At 38.2% G+C, this 15,791-nt stretch overlaps 1 protein-coding gene and 1 non-coding gene across 5 annotated transcripts in view; one reads left to right on the forward strand and one right to left on the reverse strand.

The window, feature by feature from the left end:
• The window catches only part of LOC101744938 (solute carrier family 23 member 2), a 29,735-nt gene that overhangs the window by 11,602 nt on the left and 2,342 nt on the right, over positions 1-15,791 (reverse strand). The window contains exons 1-5 of one of the 4 annotated variants that reach the window (XM_021348144.3): positions 14,551-14,750; positions 13,114-13,227; positions 11,662-11,782; positions 8,786-9,019; positions 8,392-8,527 (exon numbers count right to left, since the gene is read on the reverse strand). In XM_021348144.3, the coding sequence (XP_021203819.1) occupies positions 8,392-8,527; positions 8,786-9,019; positions 11,662-11,782; positions 13,114-13,227; positions 14,551-14,580 (635 nt within the window). In that variant the 5' untranslated portion in view covers positions 14,581-14,750. Of the gene's footprint in view, positions 1-8,391; positions 8,528-8,785; positions 9,020-11,661; positions 11,783-13,113; positions 13,228-14,321; positions 14,751-15,791 lie in introns of those variants that run through there. The other 3 variants (XM_012690595.4, XM_021348145.3, XM_004926350.3) reach the window with 3 other exon arrangements.
• On the forward strand, positions 10,537-10,608 carry TRNAA-CGC (transfer RNA alanine (anticodon CGC)). Its single transcript has one exon. It is a non-coding gene; the product is annotated as a tRNA-Ala (tRNA).

Genomic DNA, 15,791 nt, shown 5'->3' on the forward strand with positions numbered 1-15,791 from the left:
ATTAGGGAGTCCAACACTCGTATAAATATTAGGCTATGCAGTATTTTCTATATGGATACCAAGTTTCAAGTCAATCAGATGCATGGTTCAGTAGTTATAATGGAACATCCGTAAAAACCACTGTAAATTTATACCTATATATTAGTATAGATAAGGCATCACACGATCATTTGGTTTGTGTTTAACAAAAGGCTAAATATTTTTGCTGCTAAAGTTTCCGCTGTAGTCCACAACTTGTGACAATCAATAAACAAGGTCCCAAAGGTTGATAGCGATCTAGTTGACGCAGTACGATGGGCGGGGTTGGAAACAATTGTGTGCACTCAAAGCGACCTCGCATATACCTAGTCCATCCATTAATTCCGTTACAAATGAAAATGCATTATTTTTTTCAATGAAGTAATGTAATATTATAAAAAATTATACCTTTTTTATTATTTTTTATTGCCCTTGTAGGCAGACGAGCATATGGCCCACCTGATGGTGAGTGGTTACCGTCGCCCATGGACTTCAGCAATGCCAGGGGCAGAGCCAAGCCGCTGCCTACCGAAATGCAATACGTACATATTTATTAAAGTCTTAGCAAAAAATAAAAAAAAGTATTTTATTCCAAATGGCCACCTTTGCAGGCCTTTAATCTGTTTGGACACGAATCTATGGATTTACGCACTGTTTCCAAGGGAAATTTCGCCACTGCTTGTTCCAAAGATTTTTTAAGATACCCAGTGTCGCCGTCATTTAGAGCAAGCCATGTCCTCTAAATTACTCTAAAACCATAATTTCAAGTCTAAAGGGTTGAGGTTTGGACTAGATGAGGGTCAGTCTTCAGCTCTTATAAAGTCTGGAACGTTGGTTTCGCCAGGCTTGGGTAGTTCGTGCCTTGTGACCAGGTGCAGAGTCCTGCTGGAAGGTCCACGGTATATTTTTTAAAAGTGTATTGCTGAGAGGTTTCACAACATGATCTGAGACTATATCTTGATACACTTTGGCTGAAGTTTTCACTCTTTTTTTGCAAAAAAGTAGTTTTGTGACTCCTGAATAAGACACGCCCCACGAAACCATCATTGACGCAGGATGATGACCACGTTGTACCTTTCCCACCACTTGAGCAGCTTCTTTAGAACTGTGAGCGTACACTTTATCATTTTTCTTATTGTAGTGTTCCTCAATCGTGAATATTTTTTTCATCAGTAAAGAGGATATTTCTGGGCCTTTTACCTGCGCATCGCGACAGACGGCGTTTTGATCGATCCACTCTCTTTAATTATAAAGATTGATTTAGGGTATGTCCTGTATGTACATCGAAGATAAGCACCGAGCTTCGGGTCTTGTTTTATAATACGCGACAGAGTCCTGGCGGGAATCTTCATTTTTTCACTTTTTTTTCTTCCTAATGGGGTTTCGACGAATTCTGGCTTTAACTGCATTAATAGCCTTTGTAGTTCTAACAGCACGCGGCCGCCCCGATCTTTTCTGGTCTTCGACAGACGAAGTGTTGTTGTATCTGTTGATAGTACGATATACGAACATACGGCTGATACCAAGCTTTTGAAGTGTCAGGAATATGATCGACGGCTCCAAACCTACTTCGTGCAAGGCGATCACTGCAATCCTATTTTCTTTAACGCCCCTTTCCATATTGTAATTTTTTAATGAGCACGAAAAAAGTATGTGAAATGACGCAAAATAGAAAGAAGTTTTTAAAATAATATACGTGCTCCAAATGCAAAATAATTAAAAAGTTGAAAAAAATAAAAGTTTTTATGTAACAGTATTTATGACTAGTAACAGTAGTTTTATTTATAAAAGTCAAGGGTGGCCATTTCGAATAGAATATATTTATTTATTTTTTTGCTGCGACTTTAATAAATATGTAGGTATAAATTTTAATAATATTACATTAATTCATTTAAAAAAAATGCATTTTCATTTGTAACAGAACATATGGCTGGACTAGGTATTTAGAAGAACGAATATCGCCGGCCGCAATACTATAGTATAGTTTTCAAATATTTATGTTAACATTTGACAGACCTTGGGAAATTTGTTGAAGACGCTAAACTATACGAACACAAATCCCCTTGATATTCGCCTGACATCCCATGGAACACAGCGCGAGCATCCAATTTCATTTTCATACGTAGGTAACGCGCCGAATAAGAAATTCCATTTACCGAAGACAAACATGTAGATGAGGTACCACCACAGATGAATTTATTGTGTCAGTTTGTCTAACAACCAGAATAAGAGATCATTTACGAATGCGACGTTTGGTCTCTTTAGAATTACCATTCCTACCCATATGATAATAGAATATTTATTTATTTATAACTTCTTATACTAGAAAGTATAAAGGCGGACTTAATGCCATAGGCATTCTCTAACAGTCTACCTTAGGGGAGTGCAGAGATGAAGCTTGGTAGGTGTAGTGTGAAGGTGATATTACTTAAACATATATTATGTAATATAGATGTAGTGAGAAATTATTTTCCTTCGGGAAAACTCGGATTTTTTTTTTTATGGCAATAGTTTTAACTTTAAGACAGTTTCAAACTCGGATCGTTATCGGAATACGATGGCACCCGAACTGTCAATGAATGAGCGTATTAAATGAGTGACATTTTCATACCCATGGAACTTTATTGTTTAGTGTCAAATGTCAAAATGAATAATGTCATTGTACTGAAGCTATTTGAGAGAGCAAAATAAATACGAACTTTTCCGAAAAATTACGAAGGAAAATCTTTTCTCACTATATCTTATACCTTTAAACGACCAATTCTTGTATATTAATATACTTAGTCTGGCCATAAATACTGTACTACTGATAAATCGATCTAGCTACGATTTATTTTCAGAAAATGTTGTTTTATTCGTGTTTTCAATAATCAACTCTTCCCGACATCTATTGGCGATTAATAATACCTACTATTTTTCTTAATTTAGGGCAACTAGCCGCTTTAAAGACACAACAAGATGGCGTTATCAAAAAAAAAACGATCAAAGCTCGGTCATCATCTAGTCTTCTATAAACGTGATGGTTTGTTACGCAAGAATGTAAAAATGGCCTTACCTATTTGGATGAAATTTCGCACAAAGATGGCTTGTATCGTGAATTAACGCATAGGATACTTTTTGACATGGTAATTGAATCATCCTGGCAACGCCGAGCTAAGCATGACAGTGTGTTTGTAAATACATGGATTTTGGAATCGGATTTTCTGGAACAGCGAGTGAAATAGACATCAGTTTATCATACATTACGATGAGAATAAATAAATAGGGCAATATATGTAGCAATGTGTCGCGGTGCAACTAACATACGTCGAGTTACGCGGGCTACGAGCAGTTATTCTCCCGTGGGATCTGTACGTGAAGTCCAATAACGTACTACTATGTCATATAGAGTATACAACTTGAAGTAGGTACAGTGCTGCGTATGCTCCAGATGAGTGGTCGATTAGGTGGTATTCAATGGCCCTCTACCCGAAAAAAAAAAAAAAAAAAAAAAAAGGTGGTATTCAATAGTTATTGATATAAAAAAACTATTTTTTACTGGTGGTAGGACGTCTTGTGAGTTCGCATAGGTAGGTATCACCGCGCTGCCTATTTCTGCCGTGAAGCGCTAATGCGTTTCGGTTTGAGGGATACGGTAGCCGTTGTACTGTACCTTAGAACTCATGTCTCAGGGTAGGGGGCGGCATTTACGTTGTAGATGTCTATGGGCTCCGGTAACCACTTTACACCAGGTGGGCCGTGTGCTCGTCTACCCATCTAAGTAATAAAAAAAGAAAAGAAACATCGCAACGTGAATAACGCCTTATGAGTTGAGATCTTGATGAAGTCTTTGTAAAATTGTATTGGATTGCGGGAGTAAGAGGTTACTGCTTATCGGTTGCAATAGACTGGAGGGTAGCACCGTGCCAGCGCCACATCTTTAACTAGAAGTGTCCATCTTTCTTGTCTAAACTGAATAAAAATACAACTGAAAGTCGATAATCAAATGTTGCATTTTTTAAAAGAAGAAACTCGTGGGTACCATTTGAAAAAAGTTTTGCTCAAAATAATCTCACACCATGAAGGTTCTATGTCAATTCGAAGTACCTATTACAATAAAACGGTAATTTCATACTTTAACTACTATTATTACTAACTATTAGTTATTGCGCTTTCTCTTTCTATTTTCATGTAACGCAAAATCAACTGACTCTAGGTTCCCTAGTTACACCGTATTCTGGGAGTCATCTGCTTTTAATTGTGATATCGAACGTGCAGCGCCAAATGCTTATATTAAAAGGCTTTTATTTAAACAAGGATGCGTTAATATCTTCATTCGTATCCAATGCGGTGGACCGACCAGATTAAAACTGCAGTGGAAGGTCCTCTAAATGAGTGCAGTAGAATGGCCTCGAGCAGGAAGAGATGGCGGGACATCGTGAGACGCATCAAGTCTGCGCCTGCCAACACTACATGACGATCACGACCACTCTGTCAAGAGTGACACGATTGAGAAGAAGAAGAAGCGTTAATACGAGTCTAATCACACGTTTTATTGTATTACTCACGAAGTTTTACACTGTGGTCGGTTGGAGCGGTTCCCATGGCAACCAGGTCACCAGCCCCGGGCAACAAGTCCCGCTATCGATTATGCATCACGCCAATTAAGATAAAAGAATCGTACAGTTTATGTTTACGTGTATTTTTAATTGGTTCATTACTTAAAAACATGATTTAATCATCGAATTGTCACTGGTGATGTTTGACTGGTATTCTCCAAACCGGTATTGAAGGTAGGTTAACATTTGAAAAGAATAGGGCTGTGCCGACGTATTCATTGGTCTCCTCAACAAGTATTAAATACGAGAATTCAGGAAAATAAATACCAGAATACAATTTACTTTCCTTTTGAGCAATAGAAAGTCGAGCACACAAAGGTCTTCTATACGGTCAACATGAATAATACGACCCCAATTAAAATACAAACTTCACAAATACGAACAAAATTCAAGGAAATCATTTAAACGGAAAATATCGGACTACGTTTGTTATTGAAACTGAGTTTTCATCGTAGGGTTACCAAACCTAAGCAAGATTTTTTTATTTTTTTTGTTGCTTTGATGGGTGGACGGGCTCACAGCCCACCTGGTGTTAAGTGGTTACTGGAGCCCATAGACATCTACAACGTAAATCCGCCACCCACCGTGGGATATAAGTTCTAAGGTCTCATTTATAGTGGTTACAACGGCTGCCCCGCCATTCAAACCGAAACGCATTACTGCTTCACCGCAGAAATAAGCAGGGTGGTGGTACCTACCCGTGCGAACTCAAAAGAGGTCCTACCACCAGTAAAAATAAAATAAAAAAATTAATGTAATTTTGAAAGAAATTAATCAAAATTGAGTTACAGTAATTTTAATATTAGCTGTCTCGAATTGTTTTCCCGGTTCTTCGGACTATGGCTTTTTTTGGAACCGATGATAGCGATAAAATGTTTTGACACTCAAAAAGTATATTTTGAGAACTCTTAAGTTGTTCTAAATCATTTGAATTCGTTGCTGAGCCTCAAGTGACTACCTCAAAACCTAAGCACATCTAAACTGATCCTTTTAATCCGGTGTCATTGTTGTATGGTCGACCCTTGTACTAACGCGAGCAGTAACCGAACCGCAGGTCACCGAACTTGTAGAAGAGTTCGACGTGAAACGTAGCCCTATTTTACCTAGATACCTAGCTACGTAGATCTACTCAGCGAGTCGCGATTCTGAGCCGCTGGTAGATGCACTCGTGAACCAGCTACCCTTGAGCTGTTAGGCCCCACTAATGCAGTAGCAAAATTTCCCCCCTGGGTGAGCCCTTGAATTCATTCTTCCAACCTAAGTAAGCGGTAAGGCCTTACCACTTTCAACTACCTAAGACCCCTAGGTGCGTGAAATCAATCAATACTTACTCGCCGAGAGCTAATAATCCTTGAACGAATAATTTTTTAATAAGACATTATGTATGTTACCGAAATGTATTATTACCCCTTGGCCACAGCCGAGAGCGGTGCGAATTGCGGTGCGTCGTGAGGCGCGGCAAGCGGGAGCGGCGAAAACAAATGGTAGACAACCTATGAAGTATGCCACAGTTACTGGCGGTGCGTTTTGCGGTGCGTTGCGAGGCGCGGTGAGAGGCGCGTGACATCTGGCGGCGACGAGCTGCGCCATGTGCGAGTGAAACAAATGTACTAGACAATATCGAGGTGGCCACAGCTCAGAGCGGCGCGCGCGGCGGTGTCGGTGGACGCATTGAGGCATCGCGCGACCGAAACAAACCATTTTGTTTTTACCGCGCGTTGAGCTAATAAAATATATTCATTATTAAACAATTCATTAGTGAAATACTGAGTAGACCAGAAATATGGATGTCAAAACATCCACATTATAAATATAGGCATGTTATAAAAAAAATGTGGGACGAAATAAAACAATTTTCTAGTACTAATGGTTTCATAGATACTCTTGGATAGGATTATTGAAATAAAATTTGAAATTCGAATTAATTTCGTATTCTAGATGCTTGAACCGTTGCTCGATTATTCCGTCTTGATCTGCGTACGCTATTGTGAATATTGGAGTCTCCAAACTGGGAAACAAACTGCTGAAAATCTGCATCTCTGTCTCCATCTTTCTCTTAAGGCACGAAACCTTTATAATCAATGTCACGTGCTTTTTGTTTGCCTTTACACTTTTCGTAAAAATACGAAATTTATTAGTTAGAATACCAAACGCATACTGAATTGTGACACTTGCCCGGGATAATGTTTTGTCGAAAATTATTTGTTCCGCATTTAAACCACCCGGTGGATATGGGCGCATCGAATAATTTTTAAGAGGATAGGCTTCATCGCCAATTAACACGCAAATTGAGATTTGAACCTGGTAATCTCCGTGAAGATTGAATCTATTTTCTATTAATAATCTATTTATCGGGATAGTTCTTATATTCCTAATATAATAATAAATAGTGTGAAATCCGCCAAGTTCTCTCCTTTTCTAACTGGGTGCGCTCCTATTCTTGATTGAATAATATCTTCAGCTAAGAACGCACTTATTTCAAGGTAATATCGTGCTACTTTTGATAGGGACATTTGATAGGGCTTTCTAAATACGTACACCTCTGACGCCGCCGCCGTCGCAACTAGTCTAGCTGTGGCATACCCCCGCAAACAGCGCCGCTCGCCGCGCCTCGCAACGCACCGCAAAACGCACCGCCAGTAGCTGTGGCCAGGCCCTTAGTAATGCGAGCCCTTAACCCGTTCACAGCGAGCACATTATTTTAATAGCACATCCTAGAAATGTATTCATCTCTTTCCTACACTACATCAAATTTTGACTTAAGGTCTGTACGCGACAAGTGTCAGTTTTTTTTTAGTCGACTAATTGGTAGGTCGGGACTAGGTGTATTACGATCCAAACTTATAAAGAAAGGGCAACCCTATTGTATTAGTCAGTGCAATGTTTCTGCTTATGTTAATCGGGTTAATGTGTGTTTAAAAGCGGACAGCTTTCAAAAGCACTGGTTCAAATACACTCGTATATCTCCTACACATTTGCAAATGTAAGTCACTAAATTAATAATTAACGTCAGAGAAGTGGTGGCAGCCCTGTTCGTTTTCCGGGCTATACAACAACGAGCCCACTTAACGTTAGTTCCCAACTAATTAATATATACGATTTCAATTGTTGTTCGCTTTGTTTGTTCTGAACTTGAAAACTGAACGAGTAGTTGGCGAAACGAAAATCAATTAGCCTGAAAGTTTAGCTAAATTAATTTCGGTCTTTCGGGAATGTTTTTATTTGCTGTTAATGAGCACACCCCTGAGCGAGTGCCGGCAATTATATTAATAACCTTAGACTACCACCTCACGTCCCAAGGCGGTGGTTGTGCTGTGTTGTGAACTCACTTGCCCAGATAAAAAAAAAATATGTGTGCAATTCACACGTGGTAGAAGTGAAACCTTCAAGAATTAAAATACATTATCCTAAATGTCTAAGTATATGTAAAATTTTGGCATTATTAAACAATTGTAAATCACCTTTTATAGTATGAGGTAGCGATATTTTAACTTCACGTATAATCCTAAATTAAAATTCACTACAAGAGGTTTCATACACACGTTAGTATTAAAAAATCTCATAGATGGCGCTGTATTAAAAAAACTCTACATTGAGAACGTCTAATGTGCTCTATCTCATTCTCTCGCCGGCTGAATCCTATACATTTATGTGTTTTTGTCTCTATGGACTTATTTTTTCGTTTCATCAAGTTTGAAATCACAACGATTCTAAAGAAGCTTCACTTCAAAAAGTCAAAACCATTTAACAACAATGATGCAGGCCACTAGCTCACCCAGCTGCGATGCCCCATTGCTGCGACGCGGCTTCCGCTGCGTGGTCGAACAGCGTGAGTCCGACCAGCGCCACCGTGGGAGCTATCGTCAACGGGGTCACGAACCTCAACAGCGACCCGATCACACCGAAGTATCCTGCGGCACAAAACTCGCATGAGCCTCGTGACAGCGACTGGTACTGGTGGTAAGACCTCTTGTGAGTCCGCGCGGGTAGTTACCACCACCCCGCCTATTTCTGCCGTGAAGCAGTAATGCGTTTCGGTTTGAAGAATGGGGCAGCCGTTGTAACTATAACACCAGAAACTACGCTAATGCTACCTCTGACTAAGCACATAGTCCCGATCCAAGCCTCAACTAAGGCTGAACACTTAAGTAAAGCATACTACAACGTACCTAAAAACAATTGGAATAAAGCCGCAACTGCGATGGCGCCGGACAGTTCACACATCCTACTCGTCCACACCTGTCGCCGTTCTTCGGTACTCATGGCGACCAAGATCTCCTCCTCGGGACACTTCCAGGCCGGCAGGTTCAGTATCGCGAGCGTCGGCACCAGAAATGATATGGTGCCGCCTTGAACTATAGGCAGTCGACAGCCGAAGGTCGCCTGAAGCCAGGTTATTAAACCTGTACAAAAGTTGTAAGTCTTTGTATTTTTGACATTAGGATATATATTAACCTTATAATAATTGTATAGTAGTGAGAGGTGGATTATCCGTAAGGTAAACTAGGCACGTGCCTAGGGGCGTGTAGTTACAAGGAGCGCGCGAGCTCAGAATTTATAAATAAATGAATAAAATAACATATCAATGATTAAGAACTAAATGCTGATCTATAATCTAAATCTTCTGTCGTCCTTCTTGATTTCTTCACAGCTTTCATATTTCGTTCGCGCATTAGCGTAAGTACAAGGGTCCTGGTCTACTAAAGTCTAGGATTTGATGATACAGCGTCATCGTAATTGCAAAAACAACTAGTTAAAATTTATAGTATTATGATGGCCATTTATGGCCGGTACAGGGGCGCCGATAAAGTGATCGCCTAGGGCGCTCCCGACCTTTGATCCACCACTGATAGTATATATATAGTAGTATTGTATAGTAATGTAATGTGTTATAATGTAATTATTTAAAGCAACGGCGAACTGGGTCGTACTGTGAGGCACATAATTGACGCAGGATGGATGAAATTGCGGCAGGTCACGGGCACCACGTGTGGCTCACACATTTCTCTTCCCCTAAAAGGGAAGATATATAAGACCTTAATAAGACCTGCCGTCTTGTATGGATCAGCTTGTTGGACGACTAAAATGGCGGATGAAAGGCGATTGTATGCAGCAGAGACGCGAATGTTGCGATGGATGTGTGGAGTAACGAGAATGGATAGAATACGGAATGAATATGTTAGAGGAAGTCTGAAAGTGGCACCTGTGACAGAGAAGCTGAGAAGTGCGCGTTTGGGATGGTATGGACATGTCATTGTGATGAGATGAAACGAAAATGAAGCTGGTAAGAAAGTGTTAACTATGACTGTGGAAGGATATTGAGGAAGAGGTAGACCTAAGAAGAAATGGATGGATTGCGTTAAAACGATATGTGTAAGAGGGAGTGAACGCAGAAATTGTATATGACAGAGGAGTATGGAAGGAGAAAACATGTTGCGCAGACCCATGTGACTGGGAGAAGGGCAGAAGAATGATGATAATAATTGTAAGCACCGATAGATATGTTATTAAAAATATCTGGCTAGATTTTAACCTGCTATATTGTGTATGATAAAAACATTTACATTAAAACGTTTAGATTATTCTCATTGCCTTTTTAGATAGACGAGGACACGATGCACCATCCATCTAAAAGTGAAAATGTTCTATTTGTACGAATTTCAACTGTTATTCAAAAGTTCATGATGATATTCTGATTACCTACCGAAAGGAATGTTTCCATTGCGTGCGCTAAAATCTCAAAGCCGACTATGTATTATATCGAGACACAGTCCTTGTAATACTAATAGTAGTTATCGTTAGTATGTTTCTGATACTTATTACTTGAAGACAAACATAAAAATGAACAAAAAAAATTAGTATGTTTATTTATATTCATTTAACTATAAATAGTACAGTAATTTCATTCTATTAGCCATCTGGGGATGTAACTCAGTGGTAGAGTGTCTGCTTCGCATGCTGAAAGTCCTGGGTTCAAATCCCAGCATCTCCAAAAGTTCTTTTTTCATTTTTCTTTCACGTTTTCTAATTTTCTATACCTAATATCCGTTTAAGTTTTATCACCTGTGTATGTATTTATTTATATTTTAACTTTTTAATAGAATATGTAGGTATTAACTCCTATTATTTTAGTACATTCATGTTTTTTTTTTTAATAATTCCTACTATACATACATACATAGGTACTTGCATTCAAAAAATACTTTGATTTGTAGTCAAATCACAATCCTTTGTCTTAATCCGGACCTAACTGTTAATGTCACTATGACTCACACTGGTGATTTACCTCATATTAAACTCAAGTAATTTGTAATTTAATTTAAAAACAGTTTAATAACTAACCTACCTAATATAAATATGTTCTGTTAAATTATACACAACAATGACACAAAAATTGTTCTCGAATTTCTTACAAGCACAAGAAATAAAAAATCTTACACACACGAAAAACTTTACTAATTAATTGCTCTGAGAAGCGGATCAGGCGCAACAAGATAAGTTTTGTTTCTTACTGGATTTGGGTTCGAAATAATATCCGGTACACCTTGGTGTTAATCAAACTATGCAATTATTTTGCAACTCGTATTTAAGTGAATTAATAATGTTAAATACAACATTTACAGTTGAAATATTCGAAGTACATATTTTATAATTTTACATGTTTCATGTTTTGGCGGGTTTTTGTGTCGACCACAGACTATACCACTTTATTGTAATTAGCACTACACTTGCTATAGGTAAATAAGTTCATTATTTTACCAATTGCGTAAAGCTTACTACATTAAATACTGGGTGAGTTTCGCGATTTTACTCTCCTTAATTTTAACTTATGAAACACAAATTATAATTATGGAAATAAAAGTTTGTTTGATCATATGAAAAATCATGGCAATAAATAATTTCGATTCGTTGCATGATTAATATTTTTTTCCCACATTCCGCCTTTTCTTCATAAAACCTAATTACAGATAAACATAAGTTATTAGTTAAATTATTGGTGTAAGTGTTTGTTGCATAGTTAATAGCTTTCATTCAAATTACCTACCTGTGACAAATATCATAGTAGATATAATATTGGATCGGTCTGGATCTGTTTCCTCCATGCAGAGAGCCGGGCAGAGGATGAACGGGATCGCGACAATGGCCCCAATCATCGTCAGGTAATGCTGCATCAAAAGTTAGTAAGTCGACATCCAGCAATTTGACCGAAAGCATATGTGTGCGTAAGATATACAATAACACTTGAATTTACATATTTTAACATCTGTATTGCCCTTTACGGTTGAACTTTGATATTGTTGGATCGTGCAAGTCGAACAAGGTCAATAGACTCAAACGTTGTCATGGCAACGCATCCTATATCATTCCAAGGTTATTTCACATCGCTTCTCCTATTCATTGTTACGAGATAGGATGTTAAACCTATGTATGCAGATTTAACGTTTTTATTGCATTTTTAGGCAGATGTACATACGGCCCACCTGATCGTGAGTGGTTACTATACTAATGAAAGATCCGGCGAGAAATTCAGGGGCCTAATGCTATGATGCTTGCTATATGCTCTAAAATGCTCACGCTAAGCTTAGCGTGAGCATTTTCGAACAGGTCGATGAGTCCGGTGGACTTGTGCTTTGGTTAGTGCTAGCGTCCTACAGCGCAGAGTGGTAAAAAGAGTCAGAAGGATTCGGATGAATTATGTTGTCCGGAACTAACTTATAGTAGGTACATCTATCTATCTATGTATCTATCTATCTAAATTAAATAACAATAACAATAATGTTTTTCCTTTGATGTGTCCCCCGTCGGACGGATTCCTTTTGTTTGTTTTAAGTTTATTTTACACAAAAGTTTAGGTCTTTTATTTATCGATTGAGGCACTACGAAGTGTGCCGGGTCAGCTAGTACCTACTAATATATAAATCTACAGTGGTTTTTACGGATGTTCCGTTATAACTACTGAACCGTGCATCCGATTGACTTGAAACTTGGTATACATGTAGAAAATACATGTACTTAATGGATAAGCTAATATTTATATGAGTGTTGGACTCCCTACACCAGTTGCGGGGGCGTTAATGATGAGAATCTTTGTGGGGGTGAGAAATAATAATGTAAATTTTAAATGCCCAGCAAAGCGGACGGGTACAGCTAGTAAATATATAAACTTGTCTTGTAAATGTTGTTAGCGCGATGTTGGTGAGGTTTTTACTGGATTTCTTCCATTCTAAGATAGGACTATCAATAGTAATCATTTCTGCTACTAATATTTTTCTTTCTCTATTTGTCATTCGATATTTTAGTAGTTATTCAACTTTAGTGTTATCAATAAATAAAAAATTCTCTAAGTAAAAGTTCCAACCACAAAAATAGATGAAACCATGTACATGTCGTATATCGCTATGGTCGTATTTCGACCACTGATCGAACTATTTGAGTTGTTTTTTTTTTATTTATTTTTAAGTTGTCTATTTGATTGTCAGCTAATTATTGTGCATACCTGTAAAGCCATGAATATACAGAGGTACCAGGGCGGCGTGTCGTCGATCCCATACGTGACATTGCCTTTGCGTGCCTCCTCTGGTTTCTGTTCACCTCGTACATCATTGACGCACTGTTGATGACATGAAAAATAAATTTTTAATGGTATAATGTTCATAACATTTATTATTTTGATCCTATAGCTGTTACATTAGACGCTTATAGCTCTAACACTAGGAGCAGGCTTTGGGACCCCGGTTCTCGCCGAACTCGGCAAAGAGTCCGATGTGCAACCTAACCTAAACATCAACCCACTGAGTTTCTCGCCAGATCTTCTCAGCGAGTTGCGATTCCGATCCGGTAGTAGATTCGTTGGCGAAACAGCTGCTTTTGACTTGTTAGGTCTCCTTGGAGGCGCTCGGGTAGCTGTTAGCAAATCCCGCCGCTTCTGGCTGAGCCTTTGCTCGTCCATATGTGGAAAGGCCCCGAGCCACCACCAATTCAAAGACTTTTGGAATTAAAGTAACACATTATAAATTGAATTAAAAAAGGCGGGCTACTATAATAAAAGCTAACCGCATCTAATCCATACGAAGAGCAGCACAAATGCTGCCGTATAAGCAGAAGTTTTTTTTGTTCGTTGTTTTATACCTCACATATATACGGCTCTCAAATCAAGAATACAGTAAATGGAAAGTGAGTACCACTTGATTGCATCGAGCTGCGTCGTCGTCCGCTGTTCAGCTTTTAGTAGGCCACAGGATGAACATGTTAGGTCTTGTGAAGACTACACGTACTTTTATGAATGTTCGTTCGACCGTCTATGAGTCTTGTAACTGCTTGTAACCACCGAAAAACTAACAGTATGACCGCAATCCGACACAATACAAGCGCCGGGATTGTTACGATGCTTATGGACGCAAAATGTCTTACACCTGTCACATCCACAAGATTTTTAGGAACCAGAGAATGCTCTGAGAAGACCCGCTTGTTGTTGAGTTTAGCTTCGCCCAGTTTCTCCCATACATCCATCACCACGACAAGGTATAACCTAAATCATTGCACCGAACCATTCGTGAATATTTTTTTTCTATGTTTAGAATAATATTGTATAGTTATTAAGGGGGAGTACTGTGCCTACAGCACGTCAGTATTGTCTATATTATTCTAATAAAAGGACGTGTCCACAGAACACTATCACTTGTTTATTAAACAATACTCGCTCACCATATTTGGACGGCTACATAAACATAAATAAATTATACAGCACAATTTTCATTAATAAAAATTTCATTCGTTGTTTTAAATTTAAAAAAAAAAAAAAGTTTTTAATTTCAAATAATTCGATCTGTAGAAAACGAAACTTTTTACAAAGAAGATAATAAACAGGGAAAATGTTAGAGTTTAAATTTGTTTACAAAAAACGACAAGGCACTCCGCTCACCTCCGAACTAACCAAATCATATTGACAGTCAATTTTACTCATTATTATTATGCAAATACATATGCGTGTATTCTTATCCTTTCAATTTGAATATAACAATAGTATCACATATGTTTGAAATCAGCTTCAATGTCAAACTCTGTGGCAATTTTATGATATTGCGACAATCGCATTTCAGGTTATCCACAAATCTGAAACCTACATTTTTCTGTGGGCAATGCTTGAAGCACAGGGTAAGATAAAAGTGAAGACAAGATATTGTATACGTATAAACATACTAACATTTAATTAGACAATAAAATTACCGAAATAAAAACCATACTATTAAACACCGTGATTACAAAGTTTATAAATAACAAAAAACAGTCGTCGCCATTAATAATTCTGCGTAAAACGGAACATAAAATTCTTGTCTCAATCAAAAAAGTTTAGTTGAGGATCGATGACTCATACACATCGATGTTACTGTGCTCTTGTAGCATTTAATATTGTATTCATATGTTAACTGGAATTAGAGGGCATGCCTTTTTACATTTACATACTTATTTCTGCAGAAGGCGATTGATATTTACCTTTTTTTATATACAGAATTCCTTTTATCTCATCACTAACCGTGAACATAGAAAACTAGGTGTCTAAAATTAGGTGCCTCTATTAAAAAAAATTCGCTTATACAGATATCATTTTGTATATGCTGAGGTTAGCTTAAAGGAATATTTCAATTTGCTTAATAAGCTTAATTTGAATTCCTAAAAACAAACAAATCACACTCATAATGTGAAGTGTGTTTACAATTACTCACGGTAAGTAGCCGATGAGCTATTTACGGGATTGATTTTAGAATTTTATGACCCTACTTTACATTGTTAACTCAAAACCTTCCTTCTTAAGAACCCACATTCAGTCACCCGTAATTACTCATGGTGGCTTCTTTTAGGCCTCACGGGGTAGGGGTAGGTAGCATCGTCCTGCATATCTCGGCCGTGAAGCTGTAATGCGTTTCGGTGTGAGGATGAGGCAGCCGTTGGGCAGTAAAAACTGAGACTCAAGACTCATGTCTGAAGATGGGCGGCAGCATTTACGTTGATGTCTATTGGCTCCGGTAACCACTTAACTAATCTAAGCAATAAATAAATAAAAAACATTAAATAGCATATGCAAATTCACAAAAGATACCAGGAACTCATAACATGACAGGAAGTACATATAAGCGAGATCGCTTTGAGTACACACACTTGTTTCCAACCCCGCCC

Source organism: Bombyx mori, chromosome 17, assembly GCF_030269925.1.
Source record: "Bombyx mori chromosome 17, ASM3026992v2".
NCBI classification, from domain to species: domain Eukaryota; kingdom Metazoa; phylum Arthropoda; class Insecta; order Lepidoptera; family Bombycidae; genus Bombyx; species Bombyx mori.